At 43.5% G+C, this 25,860-nt stretch overlaps 1 protein-coding gene across 3 annotated transcripts in view; it reads left to right on the plus strand.

Annotated features, from left to right (window-relative positions):
• PARP8 (poly(ADP-ribose) polymerase family member 8) overlaps positions 1 to 25,860 on the plus strand; it is a 1,351,312-nt gene that overhangs the window by 500,982 nt on the left and 824,470 nt on the right. For all 3 annotated transcript variants that reach the window (XM_069627250.1, XM_069627248.1, XM_069627249.1), the window contains one exon: positions 25,387 to 25,453. In XM_069627250.1, the coding sequence (XP_069483351.1) occupies positions 25,387 to 25,453 (67 nt within the window). The remainder of the gene's footprint in view (positions 1 to 25,386; positions 25,454 to 25,860) is intronic.

A 25,860-nucleotide genomic window follows, 5' to 3' on the forward strand; every position in this document is an offset into this window, starting at 1 on the left:
TCTAATAGATTTGGTACAAAGCAATCTTCAGCAAAAGTTGCAGCAAGATTCTGAAATTACGCGCACAAAAACGCTCAGTTCTCACTGCATGGCAAACGAAACCCAATGACGACACCAAACTCACTTTTAAAAACATCGCCAAACAATATAAGTCCGCCATCATCACAGCCAAAGCGAACTCCTTCAACGCTAGGATAGCCAACGCAAAATCTGGATCCAAAGAAATCGTCACCATCTTTAGAGAACTCGAGATGCTCACTTCGCCAACCAACCCCATAATCAAAGACAAAGAATGGTGCAATGACATTCAAGAAGCCATGCTTAACAAACTGAACACCCTCCAAGACAAAATCATCAGCCACCAAAAAACACTAACACTGCAGCTCTCCAACCTTCACCAGAACCCTCAAACTTAAATTCCAGCCTTCTCTTTTCAAGAGATATCAGAAGGAGAAATCCTCACCCTACTAAATTCAATCAAGCCCTCCAACTGCAAGGCGGACTCATGCCCTGCCCAGCTCATCAAGGACAGCGCCACCACTCTAGCGCCGTTCTTCACTGCCTTCATCAACGCCTCCTTCCAATCTAACCAAGTGCCCTCCTGTCTTAAAGAAGCCTGGGTGCGCCCATTGCTGAAGAAACCCACACTTGATCCTAAATCACCGAAAAACTATAGGCCCATCACGACAGTCCCCTTTCTATTGAAGATTCTGTATAAAGCAGCTTACACCCAAGTCCAAAAATACTTAGAAACGCACCATCTGCTCGGCCTCCGACAGGCTTTCGAACTAACAATGGCGCAAACCAGCCCTACTTCTACTCCTTGACCTCTCAGCGGCTTTCGATCTGGTGGACCACGAGACCCTCTGCCACAACCTCTCAACTGCTGGTAACTTCTCTCCTAATGCCACTGCATGAATTGCATCCTTTCTTAGTGGGAGAGCAATGAAAGTCTTCTCAGACCAAGCCTGCGCACACCCACATCTAATCAAGTGCGGAGTTCCTCAAGGGTCCTGCATCTCGCCCACCCTGTACAACCTCTTCACGAGATCCCTATTCAAATACCTCGATCTGATGGGCATTTCATACACAAACTATGCCGATGATACGCAGGTCCTCATTTCTTTGTCAGGGGACTACGATCATTGGCTCTCCAGCCACAATAAAAAAATGGGTCCCCAATACGACTCCTTTCTCATAGATGTCTCTCGTATTCCCGTATCCCAGTCAGTCAAAACACTAGGAGTTTACCTAGACTCGAACCTCACCATGACAAGACAGGTGAATGCTATTTCATCTGCCGCAGCCTACTACTCAAATCTCATAACTGCTGCAAGGCCATTCCTAACGCAACAAAACGCTCTCACCATTGCTCGAGCAATCATAGGATCCCGCCTAGACTACTGCAACGCACTCCTATTAGGCACCTCAGCAAAGAACATCAAAAAACTTCAAACAGTGCAGAACAATGCCCTCAGAGCGGCCGCAGGGATTTCCAAGAGAGATCACATCTCGGACACCAGAAAATCTGTCCACTGGCTGCCCGTTAAAGAACGCATCCTTTTCAAGTCCCTTTCATTGACCCACAAGTGTCGCCACGACACAGCACCTCGCTACTTGTCGCAAAGTTTCTCTGCGCCCACGTCAAACAGATTGGCGAGATCTCACCAAACTAACTGCCTCGCCATTCCCAAAAGCTTCAGGATTAGAGCTGGAGGCTCCAGCTTCCCAGTTCTAGCGGCGACTAACTGGAATCTGCTTCCTCCATCCATTAGAGGCATTGAATCCCACATAGCCTTCAGAAAAACATTAAAAACCCTGCTGTTCATTTAGCCATGTGCTCTGTACGCCTACATACAAGATCATAACATGCTAGATCATAACCAGTGTTAACCACGCTGGTTACAATGTGTAATTCATAAAGCTGTGTAACACTGTCTGTAACAATGTAGACCCACCGACCCATGTGACTAAGTCACATTCTTGAAACGGCGCTGCGATGCCTCTGGGCTGCCAGGCGCTTTACAAATATAAAAATAAATAAATAAATAAATTCTCCCTTGTTCTGTGTGCGGGATGGTGTAGGTGTTCCAGCATCACCCCTAATAAGGCTACAGGCATCACCGGCAACAAAGGTCTTATATATGAGCTGTAGTCAAAGCCCAATGCCCTGATGTAATTACATAATCCCAAAAATCTCTGCATGTCTTTTATCGTGCGTGTCTTTGACTTTTCAAAATAGCCTCAGCTCTTTCAGGGGTAACCTTCTTTCCTTCATGCGAAATCAATTAGTTTATGTATAGCTCTTCTTGTTGACAATATTGTAACTTTTCTTTGTCAACTTTATATCTTTTATCAGCGAGTATAATCATCAGCTGAACAGAATCGCGTCTGCACTCTTCCTCTGAGGTTCTGCAAACTAAAATGTTGTCTACATATTGCAACACAACACTTTCTACAGCGATATTGCTTAAGTCCATCTGAAGGACTCTATTGAAAACTGATGGGGACTCACAATACCCTTGTGGTAAATGAGTACTTTTCAGACGTGTTTGTCTAAAGGTAAATGACGTCAGATCCTGCAAGTCTTTGTGCAATGGGATTGAGAAAAACACGTTTTTTAAGTCAATCACTGTGAAACATCGTGCTTCAATAGGTATATCAAAACTAGAGCAAACTCGGCTTCTACAATCTGGTTTATCGCCCTGAGATCTTGAATTAGTCTCCAAGACCCCCATTTCTCTTTTTTTACAGGATAGATTGCCGTTTTACATGGTGACTCTGACTTCACTAGAATACCCTGATCCATCATGGCGGAAATTGTCATAAAAATACCTTCATTTTAGACATAGGATACTGTTGTGCTTGAGATAAAATTTCTCCTGGTTTCAATTTAATCACCACTTCTCCAACCTCCTTCAGTAGCCCTCCGTCATAGGGGCCAGTGGTCCATAATGAAACTGGTACTCTTGCCTTGTCTTCATCAAAATACTCGTGACACCTTTGTGCTATCATCATCTTCTGGGGAACTTCTCTTTTAATTGCTCTCACCCAGTTAGTGATATCTATGTTATACATTACTTCGTCATCAGATGGATTATCTCCAAACAGATCCTCATCAGTGACGTCAGTCAATCTGTAACCCTCCCCAATGGCGATTACTGTGCACCATTGTCTGCCTTTATCATCATAACATCAAGCAAAATCATTTCTCCTCGCAATATGGCTGCTTGTAGCTTTAAGGGAAAGACTCGTCCCTCCTCTTCAAGCATATGTATTCTTGGTCTGAACAGAAATTCGTTGGGTGTTCTCATTGCTCTGCCTGCTAGGCCTGGTCCCCGTGACAACAGAATGCATACTCCATAATGGAAAACCTCTAGTTCGAACGGTATTGCTCTGGCAGCTATCTGTCCTGAAAAAGCCATGATAATTTCAAACACGTTTAAATAATGCATTCCTGGCATTGAACACACTATGCCTTCATCAGTAAAGAGATGGTCATATTTAACTTTGTCATCAAATCTCGACCCAATATATTGACATCTGTTTGCCTTGAATATAGCAGTGGCACCTTCATGTCACATTCTCCTATAGAGACTGGTAATGCTTCAGTGAAAGGAACTCTGCTTGTAGCTCCTGTGAATCCCTGGGTATTCATGGCATTGCCAGACATTGAAAATGTTCACTCTCGTATACATGAGCGTGTTGCACCCATGTCTACTAAAAACGAAAAACATGTGCCTCCTATAGTGACGTCTATACCCGGTTCCTCGTGAGGATTTGGCTTCATGGATAGTATTGAACACATCAGGTCTCCCAGTGAGCTGTCCTATTGTGGGTACAGCCTCATTCTGTTACCTGTAAAAGGATTCCTTCCATCGACAGAGACACCCCTTACTCCAGGAGTTATTAACTGTCCTGTGCTTGTGTTTTGCTGAAGCTGCATAGGTGGCTGCTGCAACTGTCCTTGTGGTGGATTAACTGCTACCTGCTGTGGTTGCAAGACTTGCAGCACTCTCTGCGCTTGCTGCTGCATGGTTTGATTCGGAGCAAATCCATCTCAATTCTGCTGCGAATATGCAGGCAGATTTGACATCCCCCCTCTCAAAAACTGGCCATGTTGCACTAACCCTTGACTTCTACACATGCAAGCAAAGTGCCCTGTCATTCCACAAGTTCAACATATAGGCGGTGGTTCCCCAACCTGCCCATTTTGCATATTATGATTACCATTCTGCATATTCTGAAACCCACCTTGGTTATTCTGAAAGCTTCCCTGATTATTCTGCCAATTTACTTGATTACCTTGCCAACCTCGTCCTCAGAATCCTCTTCCCTGTGGAGTAAATCCACTATTGTTTTGATCAAACTGCCTTTGATTATTCACCTGCGGCATGTTCACTGTTTGCTGAGAATTGGATCCATCTGCACTCGTCAACATTGCCCCTTCAATGGCATACTTGGACAATTTGCACTCTTCGCCCTTCTTAATATCGTCCTTTTTGCAATTCTTTTCCTGAAGGAGTCTGCATTAATGCACAATGGGCAGCTGAATTTCTGACCACAGTTTTGCTTCTTTACCCACTTTACCCACTAATTTCTTGAGCTGCTTTTGTACTGGCTCGGGCAGCCCCTGGCATGATATATGATAGAATACCGGTATAGATTTTCCCCAAGATTCGTGCGTTTCCAAACTCCATGCCTCCTGAACATTTTGAATGTAAACAAGCGGGTCATCCCCGTCCTGCATCTTTTTCGTCATTATAGCTCCCATATCGGACGTGTCCGGATACAGTACTCTAAGCGCTTTCCAGACTGCCGCCTTCAGTTATTGAATGGTGCTCCATTGTGAGCAGTGTTGACTGTAGTCATACCAGGGTACCCTGCCCTTGTCCACACGTCATCAGCTCTCTCACCAAGTATGGCGATTAGGAGACCCTTAATGTCCCATATAGCCAATGTGTTTCCTCCTGTCATTTTTTCTAACTCATGTATCCATTTCCCAGCACCAAAAGTTAAACCCGGGAGTTTACACCTTAGATTATCTCTATCCATTTGAGGCCATGGTATATACTGTGGTCTCGTTCCTCCTTTCTCTAACAAGGGAAACTGTGAAGCCCCAAACTCATTCTCATCTCTCATCATTTGTCTGTCCACCGCAGGGACGATATTCCTGCATCGCCTTCTTCCTGGCAATGATCTTAATCTGCTTACATAAGGCGGCGACTCCCCGCTCTCACCATGGAGTTGCCCTTTAGGTCTGTCTGACTGTGTCAATGGTTCTGACGCCCTAAGTATAGGTGCATTTAAATCCGACCATCTTACTTCCTTATCCATAGGAAAGCATCCCTGAGGACCACATGCATCATCTCTCTCTTCCCCATGGAAGGTTTCCCTGTCTTCGTCTGACATTTCTTGTGCCCAACTCGTGCAACTTCTCTCTTCGTCATCTCTGTTTAGAGTTAATCTATCTAGAGACAGCTTCTTATGCTTCCTACTACATGAGGCTTCCTCTGTGTCATACAACTGAGTGCTCTCAAACCGATAATTTTTTCCCTTCCCCCTTAGCTCTGTCTGCGCTCTCATTTTTGATCTGTGTGATCCGACCACGGCTTCTTTTACTGTGACGGAAAAGTTTGCATGGGAAATGCACAAACAGAAAATGTACATTTCCCATGTGAACATATTATTAAAAAGACTACAAAACCCCCAGCCACACCCACAACACACCCACAATACACACCCAACACACCCCCACCCACACCCCCAACAAACCCCCACGCACACCCTACTTACCTTGCATCAGTCCCCTTTCACTTCATGCTATAATTTATCGATCGCTTCCCCAATGCTCCTAGAGTGAAACTCGTCTTCTAGATTTGCTCTGGACGGGCCTGGTAATGACTCTTCTGGAAAGAATTCCTCTATATCCTCGCATGCTACTTGTGGATTAGGATCTCTTACTTCCTTTTCCAGGCGATCAAGATCGCATGCTCTCTGCTTTCTTTTGCGTTTCATATCATCATAAAATTCTCTTTGCTTTCTTGCTTCCTCTCTTACTCTGTCTTCCTCTTTTTTCTTCATATACCTTCTCTCATTTGCCCCTTTGTATCTTCTAATCCCTTCGTCTCTGTATTCTTTTCTCTCTCATCTTTTGCTCTTCCTCTTCTATTCTTTTTCTTGCTAGTCTTTTCTGCTCATCAATTGTTCTTTGTTTATTGTCACGTTTCCTTTGCTCCTCTGCTCTCTCGTCTCTGTCTAGCTTTCCTTTTTGCCCCTTCATCTTTCAATCGTTCCTCCCTTTCTTTATCTTTTTTATCTTGCTTGCCTTGATCTTCTCTTTGTCTTACATCCTCAATGCTTTTACCATCGAGTTTAAGCAAAATCTGACCACCTATCCATTTGTTCTGTAAGAGCGCTATCTCATCAGCTTTATCTCTTTCTCCTTTACATCTCTTTATTTCTCTTTCTATATCTAGAGACATACTTGCCCGATCGCTTCTTTCCTTATCGCGTCTCTCCTTGTCCCTCAGGAGCTTAGAGATTACATCTTTCTCATTATTTTCCTCTGGGTTCTCATCACTACTTTGCGTAGGTTACTCATATGCCGGGTTGCTATACCTTGCTGCTGCTTTAAGCTCCCTCAATGGGTTTTACCCATCATATTTCTTATCCTCGTCTTTTATTTCAGATGGGGGGAGTGGAGCAGAGGCCTCTTCTCACCCCTCTTTGCGTACATTAAGTATCCAGTCAATAGGAGGCAGCTCATCTCACTCCTGGTACATTTTCCAGAGCTCTAAGCTCGCTAGACGCTTGTCTAGCTTCTTCCCAGTATATGCTGCATGCAAATATGTCATCATATGCTGCAGGACTGCCTTCGATAGTGATCCTCCTTGCAGTCTGCGGTTCCTTTAACCCATTCCGCACTATACTGTCTAAGCTTAGGTGCATGTTTTGGCAATTGCTTGCAGAGGTGCACAAGTGGAGTAACATCCTCCATCCTTAACCCTTCACTCTTAACTTGTAAATGCTTGCTTGCTTTAATCACAGATTTAAAAGTATGTTTCAGAAAAACAACACAATATGAGCGAGCACCAATCGTCGCAGGCTCCAATACCTTTGGTCACAGTTATTACTTTAATCTTGCTAAAAACAGCCATCAAGTATAATAAAAATCAATCAATTTCTTTTTCAACTTGGTGCTTCTCTATTTATCATCAATTTTCTTCAATTATGACGTCATCATCAATACATAGATACATAAAGCAAACGGACAAACAGACATACTCAACCGGTTACATATATCTATCTCCACAGCCCTTCTCTGGGATCTGTCTTGTCCTCTAAAAATGCTCCTCGCAGAACTTAAATCAATCTCTTTAGGACTGTCAAAAAAGTTTTCATCGAATGCATTTTTTTGTATTTCTTTTTGGTGGGGTTACCCCCCCAACCCCTGTTTCTTACCCTTTGAAACCCACCCCAACGATAATTAACCCTTTACCCTACACATATATGCATTCGATGCATATTTCTCATTGGAAACTCTTTTGATGGAAAGTTTGGATACCGTCACACACCACCCCACCTCATGCTTCCTCTTCAAAGTCTGTCACTACCCCACCTCAATATTCCTCTTCACAGTCCCCCATTACGCCCATGCCACTTCTTCATCACAGTTCCCCATTACTCCCACCTCACTCTTCCACATCACAGTCCCCTTTTAATCCCACCTCACTCTTCCTCGCAACAGTCCCCCACTCCAGGGTCATTCTCCAACAGTCCCAGTACCCCATCAGTAATCCTTCCTTTAGCTTCATCACTCTTCTTTGTCCCAGTACTACACTGGTCATCTTTTGAATTACCCCCACATCCCTCTTCCTAATTCCAGTACCCCAATAGTAATCCATTGAATTACACCACCTCCCTCTTTCTCAACACAGTAAATCATTAGAAATCCATTGGAATCTGGTGGACAAATAAAGGTTGAAATACTTGATAAACCCAATGTTGTGTAGCTGAAGAACACACATTGGTAACTACTTATGACATCAGTTACGTTATTTAAAAAAGGCAGAATTACAGGTGGTTGGCGATATAGCATAACAAAACCCTTTCAATTCAGTGAGAAAACTTTAGTTAAAGGTCAGTTAAGGTGAAGTGGTTCAGTGCAACAAAACCCTTGAAATGCTGTGAAACAAACTTTGGTTGAAGTGACGTTAAGGTGCCGATGTAATCCAACAAAACCCCTGAAATTCAGCAGTTGTAAGCTGCAACGCCTTTAATATTTGGTCCCCATTGTGTAAAGTCTAAGCACACTGATGATATCACAAATGACATCCTGAAACCTGTCCTTAACCTCCCAATTCCCAATCCGAGCATTTGAACACTCATCACCAGGCAGCGTCAGCCATTATCGCGGTGGTCCGGACCTCACACACTTCCAAACATGACTTTCTCCAAGTCTCCCCGAAAATGTGGTTACGGTCGACAGGACACAGCCCTCTTCCACAGCTGTATATTTAAATCTAGGTGCATTGTCCCACTACTGTATATTTAAGATTTTGGTGCATTTTCCCAGTACTATGAGTTTTGAATAGGTACATTTTCCCACTACTGTGTGTATAGAATCTGGATGCATTTCCCCACTACTGTGAGTTTTGAATCTGGATGCATTTCCCCACTACTGTGATTTTTGAATCTAGGTTCAGTTTGCAACTACTGTGAGTTTTGCATCTGGGGGCATTTATCCACTACTGTATATTTTAAATCTAGGTGCATTTTCCCACTACTGTGAGTTTCAATCTAGGTGCATCTTTCCACTACTGTGAGTTCGAATCTAGGTGCATTTTCTTCATGGGTTGCCTCTACTGGAGCCTGCCCAGCCCAGCTAAGCATTATCGTGGGGAACATTTTGGAATGTATTTGAGGTTATAGCACAGATGCAAAATACCCTGTCTTTTATAACGGTCCAGAAATATTTGCCAATCATAATAATGATTTGTTTAAATCTTCTCACTTCTCAGTTTATTTCTTGAAACACCAGCTGTGTTACCCAGTTAGCTGAATCATATTCCATCTGAGCCTCTTTGAACTTTGAAATAGCGCCCCATTTCAAATGGGTGCGTTTTGCATCCCCTGCTTTCATTGGCATTGGTAAAATCCCAGTCTTGGGGTAAAATGTATGCAAAGGTCTTTGGGGTGGTTATAGTTTGTGGCACTTTTCCCATTTATCGAATGCTGTCTCTCTGGTGCAGAGGTGTACCTGCATCCAGCAGACACACCTTTAATGAGTTTTAGGACTGATTTTCTATACTCTGGCCTGGTGGACAGATGTATAGAAGGCCAACCTATAGTGTGACAGGGACAACGCTGGGGAGCTGTAGACAAACCAGTTCAGGTAGCAGTGACAGGCGGTCTAGGCTAAGTTCCTCAGAGGTGGTGAGCTTATAAGAGGTCCACAATGAGGTCCCACGATGGGAATCACAAATTATACTTAGACAGGATGTATAAAAACAAAGTTATTTATTGGCTGAAAACACACTATGAAAAAGGACTGTCAGCAAGTAGATTTGTCACACAAGACTAGTAAACTAAATACATATATACTGTCACAAATGCAGGTAGGGTCTCTAAAGGGTTCTTATGGGTTCTTATGGTTTCTCCAGGATCTCTGAAGAATGGGTGCAGGGGTCCTGTTCTTATCCTAAAAGCCAGGTAAGAGCTGCTGCCCTCACTAGCCAATAGCAGGATTAGCCTACACACACACCCCAACAGTGCTCCAATCTGGAACAGTCATGCATCCCACTCAGACACACTGAAACCACTTTGTGGATTGGGAACAGACAGTCCCAGCCCACATCTTGCCAGCAAACACACAAATCCCTCCATTAGCCCACCAAAAGCTTCCTGGGCACTGGGAGTCCTTATATGGATTTGCCTGGCCTCTCAGGCCAGGAAGAAGGCTAAAGAACGAGATGGCAAAAGGATAAGCAAAAATCTCGTGGCATGGCCATGCTTGACCAATAGCCACAGTTAGTAGCCAAATGCGGTAAACGCAGTAAGGCTAAAACGAAAATTCCCAAACAGTGGGAAAAGGTCACTGCTGCCACCAGTTTAACGTTTTAGCACACCTAGAGTAACCAAACATCCTCTGAGAGTTAGTCTAGGGCAAAACAAAAATGCACCCCATTGTACTGCTGTGTAAGCTGCGTTGTACAATGATAAAAAGTTATCACAAGTGATACAAAAGTAACCAAAAGTAGTAAACTCTGGTGATCCCTGTAATCCTCTTCTGAGGTGAGCATCCACTAGCTCAGGTGGCACCATGCTCTTTGACTACCCCACTGTCTGTTCCCAAGGTTAGGCAGGGTATTCATCACACTGGTTTTGTGTGTTCTGAAATATTCATTAAGATTATATCTGCTGCAATGGCTCATGGAAGTCTCTCCTATGTAATTGCCTTGTCTCACTTTCAGATGCACCATACAGGGGTCCGTGAGCTGATTTTCCAAGGCTTGGATCACACCACTCTTTCAATGTTTTTTTTTGTTTTTCAATGTGCTTGCAGCATGCATCAAATTCAACCAACCTAGAAGGAATTACACTGTTATGAAGTGGATGTGTAGGTAGCTTCTGGCTATGTAACCTTTCGCTTAGCTAAGCACAGTCACTTACAAAAATGTATGCGTGATAGCTTTAAAGTGGTTTATACTTTGATTGGTGTCCAAATTCCTTGGCACATTTCATTTTGCAAGGCATCCATTCGTTTTAAAAAATGGATTAGCAAAGTTTTCTAGTTAAAATTCTCTTGATTAGCAAACAAACTTATTTGTTGAGCAATGTTGTACTGATATTTTTAAGTTAATTGGACACAAAACATAATGTATACTGCTGAAGTAAGATACTATTGAGATGAGTGTCTGTGAAATGTAGAGGACAACTGCATTGATTGACACAAATAGATACGATAAAAAGGCTCAAAAAACAGTTTTGAGTGGAAGGCTCTGTTCAGCTGGCTACAGTCAGTGTTGCCTAGGCAAGTGTCCCATATATTGTAGGCTTGCCCATTATTTGCTGTGCAAGGAGAAGTTCAAATGTTGCATATATCAAAAGGTTTAAAATATTGAAGGAAAGTCATAGCCCGAGGCTAAGCACGTAGTGTGGTGTTGTGGTAGGCACGGTAATTGTCAACTTCAGGTGAGAAAGACTCTTGACTGTCATTGATATCAACTGTTTTCAATATAGCATCAAATACCACTTTCAGGGGCGATGGGGGGGGGGGCAGGGCCACTAACATTTATTTGTTTATATTGCACTGAAGCCCGCAGGCATCAGGGTGCAGAAAAGGAAGTGGGATGATAAGACAGGGTATGAGTCACAGGGTTTTGGTTATTCAAATAAGACGGTTTTCAAATGTTTTATAACGGCCGTCAAGCCTGAGTCAGACAGGTCCAGGTGCAGCATTCCAACCCTGTGCACTCAAGAAAGCAGCATTTATCACTATTAGCACACAGAGATGCCATCTATCTTGCCTCCCTTAAAAAAATGTTACACATATATCCACAATTGGAAACAGCTATTCCAGGACCTCGAGGTGATGCACTCCAGTGGTGACTCGTCTTGGGGCACCATCTCCAATGATAGGGTGAAGGCTGGGCAGAGGTGCAGCAAGCCGGCATGAAAGGTGGGTGGCTACTACCGCTTGTGTTCCTGGCCTCGGGTTGGCCAGCTCACTCCCGCTGGTGCCGATATATAGTGCAATCAAACTTGTAGAGCAAAGCGTTCTCTCGAGGCTAACTACAGCGTACAGTTTTGCAGTAGATCTGTAGGTACACAGACTGGATGAACTATTGATCACTACTTTGCATAAACATCTAGTCAGCTTTGTGTATTCATTATATAAGCCAAAAGAAATAAATAAATAGAGTGGATAGCATAGCAGGAATAGAACTGGGCAAACTAGGTGGAATATTGTAGTTGGCTTCTATCTAACATTCAGGCTAGCTAGTATAAATCAATACAGTGATAAGAATGTGTAGGGTCAGCCCATGGCTTGAGCACCAGTTGCACAGATGATAGCAACCAGCAGGTCACAGAATTAGGTTGGTTATTAAAAGCATTTGGCCGTGCGATTAAGTACATTTTCAGAAGTCTTCATCAATATGATGCATCTTCCCCAACACAATGAAATATAGTTGACACTATGAGCTTTAGATACATTAACTTAAACTTTACTAAAACACACAGTGACAATGCAGTGTTTTATAGTATCAATACTTTAAGTATGCATTTAGGATTGAAATTGCAGGATTACTTTTAAATAAAATCAAGTTAATACATACCGGGCTTGGCCAAATGGAAGAAAGATAGCTTTGTACAAGTATTCTCCCTATTACTTCTGGTTTCAATTATTTGAAAAAAGCTTTCTTGCCTGGGAGTCCCACACAGGCCTTTGGCACGTTCAAAGTGGAGGTGAGTATTCCTGCTGACTCTCCATTAGATTCTGAGAAAGTGCAGAGAAAGGATGGTATCACTTTCTTCTGGTATCCTATCACTGTATTCAAAGCTGTGGGAATTGCACTCCTTCCCCAGAAACAGATGCAGAACTAACTTAGTTGGCAAACCACTAACCTTCCTTTGAGGTTTTAACTTATTGAAATGATGGTTACCAAACAACTGCAAGAATAGAGCAAAAGCAAAATGCTGTTCCAAGACAAACAGAATGGCTTCCACTCAAGCTGAAGTACAGATTTTCTTTCTTTAGGCACCAGACAAGATGCCCTTCAAAACCAAGGCACAAAACAACCTATTGAAATGATCATGTTGAACCTGACTGCAGCACACAACACATTGGTCCTCTTGTCCAGCCTAACATCAAACATGTGCATTAATTGTCATTAATGGTAAAGCCCTGGACAGGACCTAAATATTTAAGATTTCTTAGCCAGCATGAAATGGGGCACTTTACTTCTAAGCTCATTTCCATAACCTATTCAGTCTCACAGTGGTCATTACAGTCACCTTGGTTTTACAATGTCAACATCTATCTCCTAAATATTTTACTTGACTACTTCCGCATTGCTTTCAATATGTAGGCAGATGAAAACAACTAAGAATCCATCAAGACATCTACTTTCCAGCCTACACTACAAACATCCCCTCTGGTGAGTCGGCCATCCAAATGTGGATGCAATAGATCCATCTCAATCCACTTAAGAAAGAAATCCAACTATGTAGTCCTGAGCAAGCTTCAATCTACGGCCCACAACCTGGGTCCTTCTCTGCTCCCAATCATGCCTATTTCCACGAAAGCCGATTTATTTGAGGCCTATTTGTTCTTTTTTTTAAACATTTAGACGCAAATATAGGTGGGGATTAGGTTTAGGTATTCATCAAGACGGGGGAAGTGAGAGGGTTGCGGGGAGTCTTCCCCTGCATTTATTTACAGCCCCAGTCAATAAAGTCAGAAACCTTGGCATCATGTTTGGCTAACACCTCTGCCTCCCTAAAAAATGTGTTACTTGCTATTCAATCTACTAATAGGTTCCCTCCCATGGTAGCTATGAAATATGAAATTCAAATAATCTAGGCACTGGTTAAACAGGGGTGGAATACTGTGTTAGGGAGAATTCTAAAAAATGTGCCAATTCCGCCCACCCTAGAGCCCTCCAGCTCTTTTGCTAAACTTTGGGACTTTGAACTTTTCAATTCAATGTGTTTTCTGTGTTTGTTTCTTGTGGATATGGAGTCTAACCAACTCCATAGGCATCCTCTTTTACCAGTGTATCACACAGCACCTTCAGTGCAGTGGCATAGGGAAGTATTTTAGATTTCCTAAGGATAACATATCTTCTCTGGGATCAACTACTGTTTCCCAGAGCAGTGGAATGAAATTGACTTCACTTAGTCCTGTAAAATTCTAGACCCTGCACACCCTATCTTACAATAGATTGCTGGAGGGGTTACTTAGTATCCCCTGTGTCTAGTTACTCTTGTAGCATTTATATGTTACCCTTTCCTCTCAGAATGGCTGGTGGCAGTAGTTTTTGTATGAACTACCATGATTTACCCCAACCGTGAACTGTTCGCAACTCCGGTAATGTTAATCGCAGGAGCCATGTTTTTCAAAATGGCGCTTAGCCTCCTTTGTTAAAATGATCCCCGGTCTTCTTTTTTTGCCATTTCTTTGTGGAAAGGTCCTTCTAGAGTTTTTCTCTGAGTGCCAAACCAGGTTTGGTCTCTTTGTTCATTCGCCTTTGGCGGGCTTCATGAGTGAAACCCGCCTCTGGCTCGAGAGTGTCTGGGGTAGGCAGAAAGTGAGGGAGGTGCCTGAAACTCCCTCTGCTTAGTCTCCTAGGAGACCCAAATGCACTCTGTGGTGATTGGCTGGCTGACTGTCTGGCTGGGTGAGTGGCAGATAGGCTTGAATGAATGGGAGAGAACTGAATAAAAGAGTCTTTTGGCTTGGAAGGCAGAGTCGACCACTGGACAAAGGAACCGAAGAAGAGCTTGAAGAGGACGGCTGCTGCAACTCCTGGACTGTTGGTTTGTCCGGGGAAGCCCTGCTGCAGGTCCCAATCGCCAACTTCGCATTGACAGAGAAGCCCTGCAAAGACGACTTCTCCCTTTGAGTTGGTGGGACCAATCAACTCCCAAGTAAGCCACCTGGACACCCATCTCGGAGCTAGCTGAATTTCCTCAGAGTTGCTGCAGGAAACCATAGAGTCAGGGAGATGGACACCGGATTGTGTGTGTTGCTTGTAAGCTGGCCTAAAGCTTTTGGAAGATCCTCCGGACTCCCATGAAGCAGGACTCACCAAGCCTGACCGCCCTCAGTTGAGTGCGGGTCCTCAGATGTGAGGAAAGTCAAGTGTGAGTGTAAGAGTTTATTTGAATACCTGTAACTGTGAATCTTTGTGTAGCTCCACTACAGCACACATTTCCCCTCTTGAGATAAGCCTGGCTGCTCAACACGCTACCAAAACTGTGTACTACAAGCATATACCAAAGGTTGGGTTGCCTATACCTGTAGTCATAGTTGTTTGTAGTGTTCACAGATGGTAATGCATACAAACATTGCCTAACATACTGCAATACTTGATAGCCGGGAACCACGCTTATTGCTATTTGCTGTACTGCAAGGAGCTGAAATGCTAAACAGCCACTGAAAGTAAAGTTTGCCGGTTGCCAGCTTTGATGGCGCAAATACAATGCAGGAGTCCCACGACGTCCTCCCTCTTGTCCCCATGACTGAGGCCCAGGAACAGTGAGATCTGCAGAGCTGTACAGGAACATAAGTCTTCAGCTGTACGTTACTGTAAAACTAGCCTAAGAGAACTTACCTCTTACTTTGGAAGTGCTTGAACTTCTGCAACTCACAAGTCTAATCAGCTTGTTACCCTACATTTGTTTCTTCTTTTTATCAGGGACTCCTAAGAACTTGTGCAAAGACCTTTCCATTTGCTTACCGGAAGTCCCGCATCCTATACAAAGACTTTTGCCCATTGACTTTGGCTTAGCCTATCGAATTGAATGACTCTTCTCTTGCTATCTGAAAGTATTTGCACTGCTTAAGAATATTTGTAATTCTTTGTGTTCTAATAACCTTTGCATTTTACAAACTATTGAGAGTATTCTGTATGCCACCAGTAAGGTATTAATGTCCTCAGCACCCTTGTTACGGAAGTCACCTGTTGGTGTAGGTTGTGTCTGTGGGCCATCCAAAAGGGCCTTGTCTGATCCAGGAACTCAAACTGTATAGTATTGAAGTATATTTGTGTGTTACTATTCTATTGCTCTCTTCTGAATAAGGCATTAAAGACATTATTAATTGTTTATGCAAGAAACCTTGAGTGTAAGAGTTTATTTGAATACCTGTAATTGTGAATCTTTGTGTAGCTCCACTACAGCTCACATTTCCCCTCTTGAGATAAGCCTGGCTGCTCAACACGCTACCAACACTGTGTACTACAAGCATATACCAAAGGTTGGGTTGCCTATACCTGTAGTCATAGTTGTTTGTAGGGTTCACAGATGGTACTGCATACAAACATTGCCTAACATACTGCAATAGTCTTTTCCTAGGTCTGAGAAAGAAAGACATGTACAAACCTGAAGGCCATCCAAAATTGGACAGAGAGTAAGAGACAAATAAGGGCTGAGAGCAAAGGTGAGAGTTGGCGAAGACAGAATAAGGGGATATTTTCGAATGCGAGAGAGCAAGAGAAAGAGTGACAATGTGCAGAGAGAGAGAGAGAGAGAGACAACGTGGAGAGTGAGAGAGAGAGAGAGAGAGAGAGAGAAAGGGAGAGAGAACATGCAGAGAGAGTACCATTGTTGTAAAAATAGGTTATGCAGCAGCAATTAAAGCCTTTGCGGCACCAACATCTGGGAGATTGGCCTTCATTTTGACACTGAACATAAAGTTAGTGCCCATTGAGTGACGATGCCGAGCCACTGGACCAAGCGTTTCAGGTTGCACCGCGCCACTGATTATAACGGCTTTTGTTCTTGGCCTTTATAATTGTTCTTTTGGCCTTCACACAGAGCCATCCCGTGGCCATATATTATGTTGGTTTTAGGCTATGGCACGGGCTGGCGCAGTCAATGTCCATGTTTAAAAGGCAAGCCTGTGTTCCTCCTGCGATAATGCTCAAATATGAGTCTAAAGGAAACTAAATTGATGACAGAGTGCCTACAGAAAATAATTGCACACATCACTAAAAAGGTAACCAGTGTAAGAAACCTGATTCCAACCCAACGTGTACAAAACCCACACAAGAAAAATGCACCTGAACCCAAAAACCACACAGTGAACAAACTCACATAAACCACTAAGAATAAGAGGTCTCCAGCTGACAAAAGTGCCTCCAAAACCCATAACAAGCCACCTGAAGGTAGTGCACCAGACGCTGTGATCGAACAAAGGGAAAACAAAACCTCCTATTCTACTTCAACAAGAGGGACAGTCACTTCAGTCGGATTTATAAACTTTTTCCCCATTGTCAAAAAGCAATTCTTCCTTGTGCACCAAATTGGAAATAGTTCTTATCACTTCACATACAACCCACATGGAACATATGTGTTAGTAGCAACAGTTCTGAAATCTCTAGAAAAACAGCCTTAATTGGCACGCACTCCCACGCATGGACTAAAAGCTGCATTTGACAAAATCAGAAAACGAAAACATGCAACAAGGTAAACGAAAGAAGAAGCACTCGGTCCTCTCTTCACCCCACGCCATTCTGGTGCTAGACTCGTTTTTAATTTAATCCAAAAGTCACACAATAGCCGGGCAAGCCAGAAATAGAAAATCGCCACACAAGCAGTCAAACCGGTTCCAATACATACACATAGAGCATTTTGACAGCTTCCAGAACTCCAACAGTGATGCTCCACTGCACTACGGCTTTGCTGAGAACTTCTTCCAGGGCATTTCCCACTTACCTCTATCTTGGGAGAGGATAAAGTCTGTTAAGACGAGATCAGATTCAAAAACGCTCCAAACCCCCCCACAACCGCCCTCTCCCCGTTCCCCCCATTGCTCAATGGATGCTGCTCAAAGTATAACAATTATTGTCAAATATGCAAGTATACCTTGTTGCAGTACTTGCAACAATTATTGGAGAGGAATAAAGTCAGCAGAAAGAACATCATGAGTGAAACCCAAATGGTGCCACATACACTGGTAGTAAGTACACTGGTAGTGCCAAATTCAAGATTGATAGCAAACCAAAAAATCTTACTGGTGATGCTAAATTTAATGTTCAAAGACTCAATTGTTTAATGTACCTTATTTATCACTAAATATTTACAATTATTGAAATCATTCTGAACATTTTCTAATGGGCACATTTTTTCATTTGCTATGTATTTTCTGAGTTACTGTCTCTAGTACAGGGTTGCCTTTTAGGTACTCGATGTTCAAGATATTGCATCAGTGGGCAGTACATAACTGATACTTGTTGAAATATTTGTGAGTAGTTTGGGTGCAGCCAGTGGGGAGGAAAGCAGCAACCCCTTCAAGTTCACAGGCTGGTCTACAGAGTTCAGCACTCTCTAACAGAGCACTGTCACTGATTATTCCACACAGTATACCCATCCCTTGAAAATCACAAGCTCTCCCACAGAGCACTGCCTCTGTCAGGTGTGGAGAGTCCCTCTGAGAGAACAGCCCCCCATAAATGCCTAATTTCTTTTCCCTTGCACAGAGACCTACTGGAGGGAAGGACAGTGCGGCAATATATGCCTTTCCATGGTAGTCACAACTATGTTGAGTCCAGCTCCCTTTGTCTATGAAGAAGCAGCACATTCAGGCAATTGGTGCCTGCATACTTCTTTTCTCAGTCCAAAAATATTCAATATTATGTTGAAATGCAGATTATGCCATTGGCACCTGTTGGGATGGTGCTGGCAACAGCAGCCTAATGCTGGTTGCATTTAGAAATGGCAATGGCACTGACACTGACTGGTTGGGCTGGGTGGAGGTGTTATGCTGCTTGGTAGAGTGAGTCTGAAGATATCATGCTGCACCCTGACCCAGGGAGCTACTAGAACTATTTTCCTTGTCACCAGTAGTAATAATAATAACAATAATAATAATAATAATAATTCACATTTATATAGCGCTACAAACCGTCAGGCATCTGAGCGCTGCTTATTATTACCCACGGTGTGCGGTGCTCATTTATCGACCTCGGAAGGATGAAAGGCTGAGTTTGGCCTTGCCGGGATTCTAACCTGCAGGTTCTGCATGGATGTCAAAGCGAGCGCTCTACTCGCTGTGATGTCTGACCAGCTGGGTCACCAGTGGGAAAAGTGAAGCTGGCTGTCTCACCCAGTAAACATTTTCGTGCCACTGGTGAATGTGGTTGCATATGGCTGCAATCCCCAGGATGTGGCCCTTGCCTCTCACCCTCCACTTCACTTCCTTCGCACAGCCCTCCACCCTGCAGAAGACCTCACTCTCTTCACCCTCACACCTTCACCCCACACCCTTGCACAGTGGCAGCTCAAAATAAAGACAAATGGGCACAAGTATGGACAAAACACACTCCTAAGGACAGCAAACTACATAAAAACAAACACCTAACTTCTAAAACTGCTCAAAAGCATACTCAAAGCTTGACAAAAGCACTATACTCCCTGAAAGTCTTGTTTAACAAACTCCCTCAAAGTCTTGCAAAACCAGAAAAGGAACAGGAATTCAGCTGGACTAGAGATCTGAGGCCTCAGATTGGACCACTACGAGAGGCTCAGAATCCCATTGCGTTGAGTTGGACACGGGATTCGACCACACTAAAAAACATTTTGCACTTGTACGATAGGATGAAGTGTGCCAAAATAAATTGAAGTGCCCTTGGGTCATATTTTGAGGAATTGCCATCTGAAAAAGGTGCACAGCCCACCCTATTTTGATTTTTAGTACCTCCAATGATGCAGGTGATTCCTTCTCTAAAAAGGTAATCTACTAACCAGATCCCTTTTGTCGCAATGTCATGCCAAAAGTATAGTAAACTTGTGCCCTGCTGAATCAGTAGCCAGATGCGCAGCACCGACTCTGCGAGTGGTGCAGAGCAGGCTCAAAGGTCACACAATGCCCACTCAACCGCCACAGTGACAGCAGTCACTGCAGCACGGGGGCGACATTTAAGATATGCCCCCTGTACCCAAACTGTGAAGATCATCAAGATGTGAATGGTAGGGTCATTTTTTAATAATAAACTATGCCTGAGTTTAGGCATAGTACATAGCAATACTTATGATCTTGCTGCCACAAACCAATTGATATTGGACATGTGTCAGCTCATGTGAGTCTACTCTGCTGTGGGTGGTAATGTGTAGTAGGGTCTGACGGGCTAATACTGCCACCCGGCAGGACAGAAACCCAGAGAATCAAGCTGCTCTGTGATTCCTTTTGTGAGTGCCGGTAACCCACTACCCCAGAGACTGCCACACAGCCGGCAGTGGCCCTGGTCCCAAGTATCAAAGGTCTTTTGTTATCAGTAGGAGGTAACGGGCGGGAGTAGGATAGGCAGTTGTGCTCTGGACAATAGAACAAGCCTTCCACCATTCTTGTTTCTCGCTGTCTCTCTTTCCCTTTCCATTCTTCTTTGCTTCCCCTGGAGCAAAGCACTGTGGGCGCAAGATCAAGAGGGCAAAGTCCACTACCGCCAGGAGTGGGGATTGGTCTGCTAAAGCAGGCTAGCTTTAAACCAATCACCTGAGGACTTATGCTGTTAAAAAAAGGAGTTTTGCACTCCTTCAACAGAACACCTTCAGTTCCTTGAGGATCCTTTAAGGCCGAAGAGACATTCTGGGGACTCTAACCTGTACTTCCTATGGGTCAGTTGCACTGGCGCAAAGCACTTTACAAGAGTTTAAGAAGGAGCTTTCCAAGACAGAACAAAGATCTGTCCCCTAACCACTATCAGGGATTATCGTGAGGGACCAGTGCTGTGAACCAGGAAAAATCGATCTGCAACAGATCTTCTCTACCAGAAGAGCAGATCCTGAAGTGGAGTATCCTGTCCTCGAGCCCTTTGCGAAGGCCTCACATCAACCCGGAGGGCCAGACCAGCCAAAGCTCCATGTTCCCCCGTATCCGGAATAAAAGGGAAGGCACAGTTGCTGGTATCTGCATTTCTCCAACCAGCCAAATGATTGCACTGCATCTCCATCAGCCTGACACAGAATCACATCATAGCATAGCCTGCCAACTGACAGGCCCAAGCATTTGCTCACTGCCAGAAATTGTACCAAATCTCTGGCGGGTCATTCACTGATCCTACCCAGATGTTACCACATGGCTTGGTTCAGCTAGCCCGAGAACTGCCACCTCATTGCTTGCACCTCAACGCCCCCTTGATCACCTCTTCATGACCATCGCCTGGCGACTTAAACCCCCAGGAGTGTCATTTGCCAACCTCTGCCAGCGGCTAAAGCAAGACTCGGCAGGGCCAATGTCGAAGCGTTATTGGGACCGCCCTGACATGCAGCACTTAAACCACCACTGTTTCACTGCAACAAGCACCTGTATTCTCCCCTGCTCAACGCCCGCTTGCTGCCACGGCCTCTGTGAGTTGTCATGTCTGACTGAGCATGATCAGCTCGCATCAACGTTCAACCCGGGTCTGATACTTCAGCCCACAAAGAACCGAATTCAGGTACTGTGACATTGAACCTCCCCCTGGTCCACTTTGGCCTAGAGAACCACCCTTGTAACTAAGTTTGAAGAGCTACTTCCTCCAGTCTGTCATATCTCCTCTGTCTTTCGTCTGCATTGTTTTTTTCTACAGTAATCTCTTTTCGTTCTACTTGCAGATGGTGTGTTTTATTAAAGTGTTTATATTTTTATAGAACCTTGATTAGACAATCCCTTTATTTTGGACTGTGATAATGTGTAGCTTGGGTCATTAGTGGTTCACCTTTGCACCCCTCTTAGGAGTATAACCTGCTCTTGGTCTGCATCACCTCAATAGGCAAAGGAGGTATATGTCATAAATGCGCCTGTTTTACCTTTATGATTGTGTTGTGTTTTGGTTTGGTTTGTAGAAGTATGAGGGCTGAGTGATCCATTTTGTCCCTTTTCACCCTTGTGAACGGGGACAAAATGGAGGCATTCTGCATATTTCTTGGAAGCAGATTCCAATTTGCACACCGATTTAATGAAGTTCATCCAACATTACATATAACAGATTCAGTGAATAAACACTGCATCACTGTAAAAAGCATACCACCATCCATCACCTCCTTTGGCAGTATGGCTGAGGCTATTATTACATCATTAGTTTCTTTAAAGTGTTCACTCAACATAATTATTAGTCAGAGTATTTTTTGTATAGTTGTCTTGCAAATCTCTGACTTAACAGAAATAGAATTGGCTTTATTTTTTCTGACAGATCGTCAAATAATCGAACCACTCAATGGAGACTTTTCATGTATATTGGGCATTTTGGTTATTGTGTTTTCTAGCCACCCCTCACGTCATTTACAAAGATGTTCTGGTTGTTAGTACCCTGGCGAGGGTCATGACCTTGTAACCCGCAAGTTCATTGGCCCTCGCATGGGCCTTACCTGCCCAAGAAGTCTCTGACATCTGCGGCTTCTGGAGTTCTTTCTGCACTGGCCACCATAGAAAGGGAGAAGGGACTATCTGTAGTCTCTTCTCCCCGATCCCTGGCAGCCTTTTTTTTTTTGTCGAGAAACGGTTGCAGCTCCATGCCAGGGTACTAATGGCAATATGACCCGAGGAGAGGGGCCATTGTTGGTCAGGTAATGCCTTCTTGGCTCCGTTAAAGACCTTGCTTCTCTCAGGCTAGACCGTAGACCCTTCTATACCCACTAACTACAGACCCATCACCACCATCCCCTTCCTGCTCAAAATATTAGATAAGACAGTTTACCAACAAATACAAAAATACCTCGAACAAAACCATCTCCTAGGAATCCAGCAATCAGGCTTTAGACCCCAACATGGGACAGAAACTGCTCTTATCAACCTTAAGGCCCAAATCGACATTCTGAGAGATAATGGAAAAACTGCTTTACTGCTTCTCCTAGACCTCTCTGCAGCATTCGATCTAGTGGATCACAAAATTCTATGCAATCACTTGGACTCAGCTGCCCACTTCTCCCAAGAAGCCATCGGTTGGATTGGGTCGTTCCTGAGCAACAGATCTATGCACGTCTTTTCCACTTCGGCTTCCGCTGACCCCATCCCCATCACATGTGGGGTCCCTCAGGGTTCATGCGTCTCCCCCACACTGTACAAGGTGTTCACGAAGCACCTGTTTGATGATCTAGATGGTCTGGGTATCACCTACACTAATTACGCCGATGATACCCAGATCCTCATCCTGTTGACGGGTGATTACAACAAGGATTTGACCTTGGGGAACAAGGTGTACATCATCCAGGCATGGATGGCCTCCCACAGTCTATGCATGAATGATGACAAGACTGAACTCATCATCCTCGGTTCCACCCCAAATCTAAACAAACTGGACCATAACTACACCAGCTTCGTTATAGAAGGCAATCCCATCAAGGTACCCAAGGAAGTGAAAACCCTAGGAATATATCTTGACTCCACCCTCTCCTTCCATAAACAGGTTAGCTCCATGGCCTCCACCACAGCCTACACATGTAAGCTTATAAGAGCAGCCAAACCCTTCCTATCCACTCAGAACTGCATTACCCTAACTAGAGCCCTTGTACTATCTAAACTGGATTATTGTAACACCCTTTATGTAGGAGCCAACAAACAGGTTACCAATAAAATCCAGACCCTAAAAAACAATGCTCTCAGAGCAGCGCTTAGCATCCCCAAGAGAGAACACATCTCTAACATCAGGAGAACCCATAACTGGCTTACTACCACTGATAAAATCCTGCTCAGAGTAGCCTCCGTAACACACAAATGTCTTAATAATGCACCCCCCCGCTACTTAGCCGACAGAATAATAAGATACACCCCTAATAGGCCCACTAGAACCAGCAATGCGAACCTGTTCACAGTTCCCAGGTTCAAACAAACCAAAATGGGCGGCAACAGCTTTCAGTGAAAGCAGCCCAACATTGGAACTCCTTACCACCTTCCTTAAGGACACCGCAAACCTACCCACACTTTAGACGTAATTACATTCAGTTGTTAAAGAACCATGACCAATAACTGACATCGCCTTCTTAAACTTTGTTTAATATGTATACTTGTAAACTGTATTTCACTGTATCCATTGTAACTGTATTAACCTATGTACACACTGTAAATTAATGTACAGCACTGTATCCAATCTGAGAATAACCTTGCTGTTCCTGCGCCCTCATACCTTCCGGTCTGGCACGCAATATAAATGAATAAACACAAACAGGCTTCTAACTATGGCCCCAGGGGCATTAACCGACCGGGAATGAACCCCCTCCTTGGGTCATATTGTCTAAATCATATATCTCGAATGGAATGGAAGACTTGGCAAGGAATGCAAATTGCAGAATGTCTACTTGTCATCCTTCTAATCAAAGGAGCCCTTCTTGAAATGGCATCATCATTACCCACAAACAAGCAGTCGAGTGGCATCCTTTTTTTCCCTGCGCTCGGGCCCTTAACTTGGGTGGTGGGCCCTACAGGGTCGGCCTTTCACCTCGGGCATATCATCTAATGTGTGACCTTCACTGTGAATGAGTCCTTTTGCAATTGAATGGTGTGTTTTGAGACATAAAATGGAAGCCTTGTGTGAGTGGTTTAATCTATGATGATCAGCAGCGATTGGTGTGTGCAAAATAACTGTATTATAAGTGAATACTTGCAAATACACGATGCATAACTCCATCATTTCCTTTGAACTCAAAACAACAATCGATTTAATTATTAATTAGCTTGAATGAATGTCATAGTCAAGTGTGCTATTGCCCGAAGTAATGTTGCCTTTGCAGGTAATAATAGTAAAGTGTAACTACAGACCCCTTTGGGGAAGAGATTTTTATTGCGCACTTTTACATATATTTTTATATATAATTATTATTTCTCGAGAAAAACGAGTGCATATTTTATAGAAAGGCTCAACAGGCCTTGGCTGGATTCGAACATGAGCACACCGAAAGAAGCAGCAAGCATTGTACTGCTTTAGCTGAGCTACCTTACGCCATGTAACCTTAAATCTGTTAATTATTTTTATTTTTATTTATATATACCGTTCAAAGAACCTTTACATATTCATTTAAGAAAATAAAAAGAACAGAATTACATTAAAATCAATGTTTACATTAAAAGAAAAAGAAATTCATCCAGACATAGATTAACAAAGAGATTACATCCTTTCCAACTCATTGTCATTAACCCAGTTCGTCCATTTGCTGCCTAAATGCAGTCCCATTATAGATCATAGTGGTAGAAGCAGAGTAAAGTGAGAAGAAAACAAGGGGACAGTTATAGGGTAAAGATCAAACGTTATGCCCACATCTCCAAGACTACTCATCAACCGGTTCAGGTTCTGGTCTTTCAAGTTTCCCAGTTGCACATACCCCTTTCCATACCTGATAGAGTGCAATATGAAGTTGTTTACTATAGCACACCAAAAGAAGCAGCAATCATTTAACTGGTTTAGCTGAGCTACCTTACTGCCATGTAACCTTAAATCTGTTAATCCGTTTTTTTTTCTCACAGCCTGGTCTTCACTAGCTTGGTCTGTTGTGCTGCATTGTGCCAAGGCTGTGATGCTCTGCATTGCAATAGTATGCCAGGTGCTGGGAAAATACTGAGGCTGACCTCATCAGTTCTCTTACCTAGATGTGTATATTGAGTGGTTTTGTAGGCTTGAACACAGCCACTTATGCACCTTTGCATTTGTAGTAGATGCTTTTTTAATGCTCCGGTCTTCTTTCCCGCAGTGCCCACAGTTGATGTGTTCCAGATTTCTACTAAGGAAAGGTTTGGCTTGGGACATCAACTCAAAAAGTAAGTCGAGAAGAAACAAATATGTTATGAATTAACCATTGTACCGATGAACAGTTTTAGACATTGAGATTTGTCAAAGTAAAAAATGCAGCATTCGTCATGGCGTTATTCTCGATTCTGGGCCTTGAACTTCTGCACTTCAGCTGAAATATGTCTCCTAATCACATGCTTTATTTCCTTATGAAGCAACTGTTTGTTTAATACTCTTGTTTGAAAAATACTATCCAGAGGTTAACTGTTCCCCCTGAAAGACATTGTTATCTAAATGCCATATACATTAAGGAATGAAGAGTAGGCAAACCGCATTTGGAGCTTAGAATTTTTCCAAAATAATAAATAGTTGCCATACAAACTAATAATTCAGAACGTAAGGGTTCCATTCATGAATCGTAAACGGCAGTGCAACA

The sequence above is a fragment of the Ambystoma mexicanum genome, chromosome 6p (genome assembly GCF_040938575.1).
Source record: "Ambystoma mexicanum isolate Mex_15411 chromosome 6p, UKY_AmexF1_1, whole genome shotgun sequence".
Classification (NCBI taxonomy): domain Eukaryota; kingdom Metazoa; phylum Chordata; class Amphibia; order Caudata; family Ambystomatidae; genus Ambystoma; species Ambystoma mexicanum.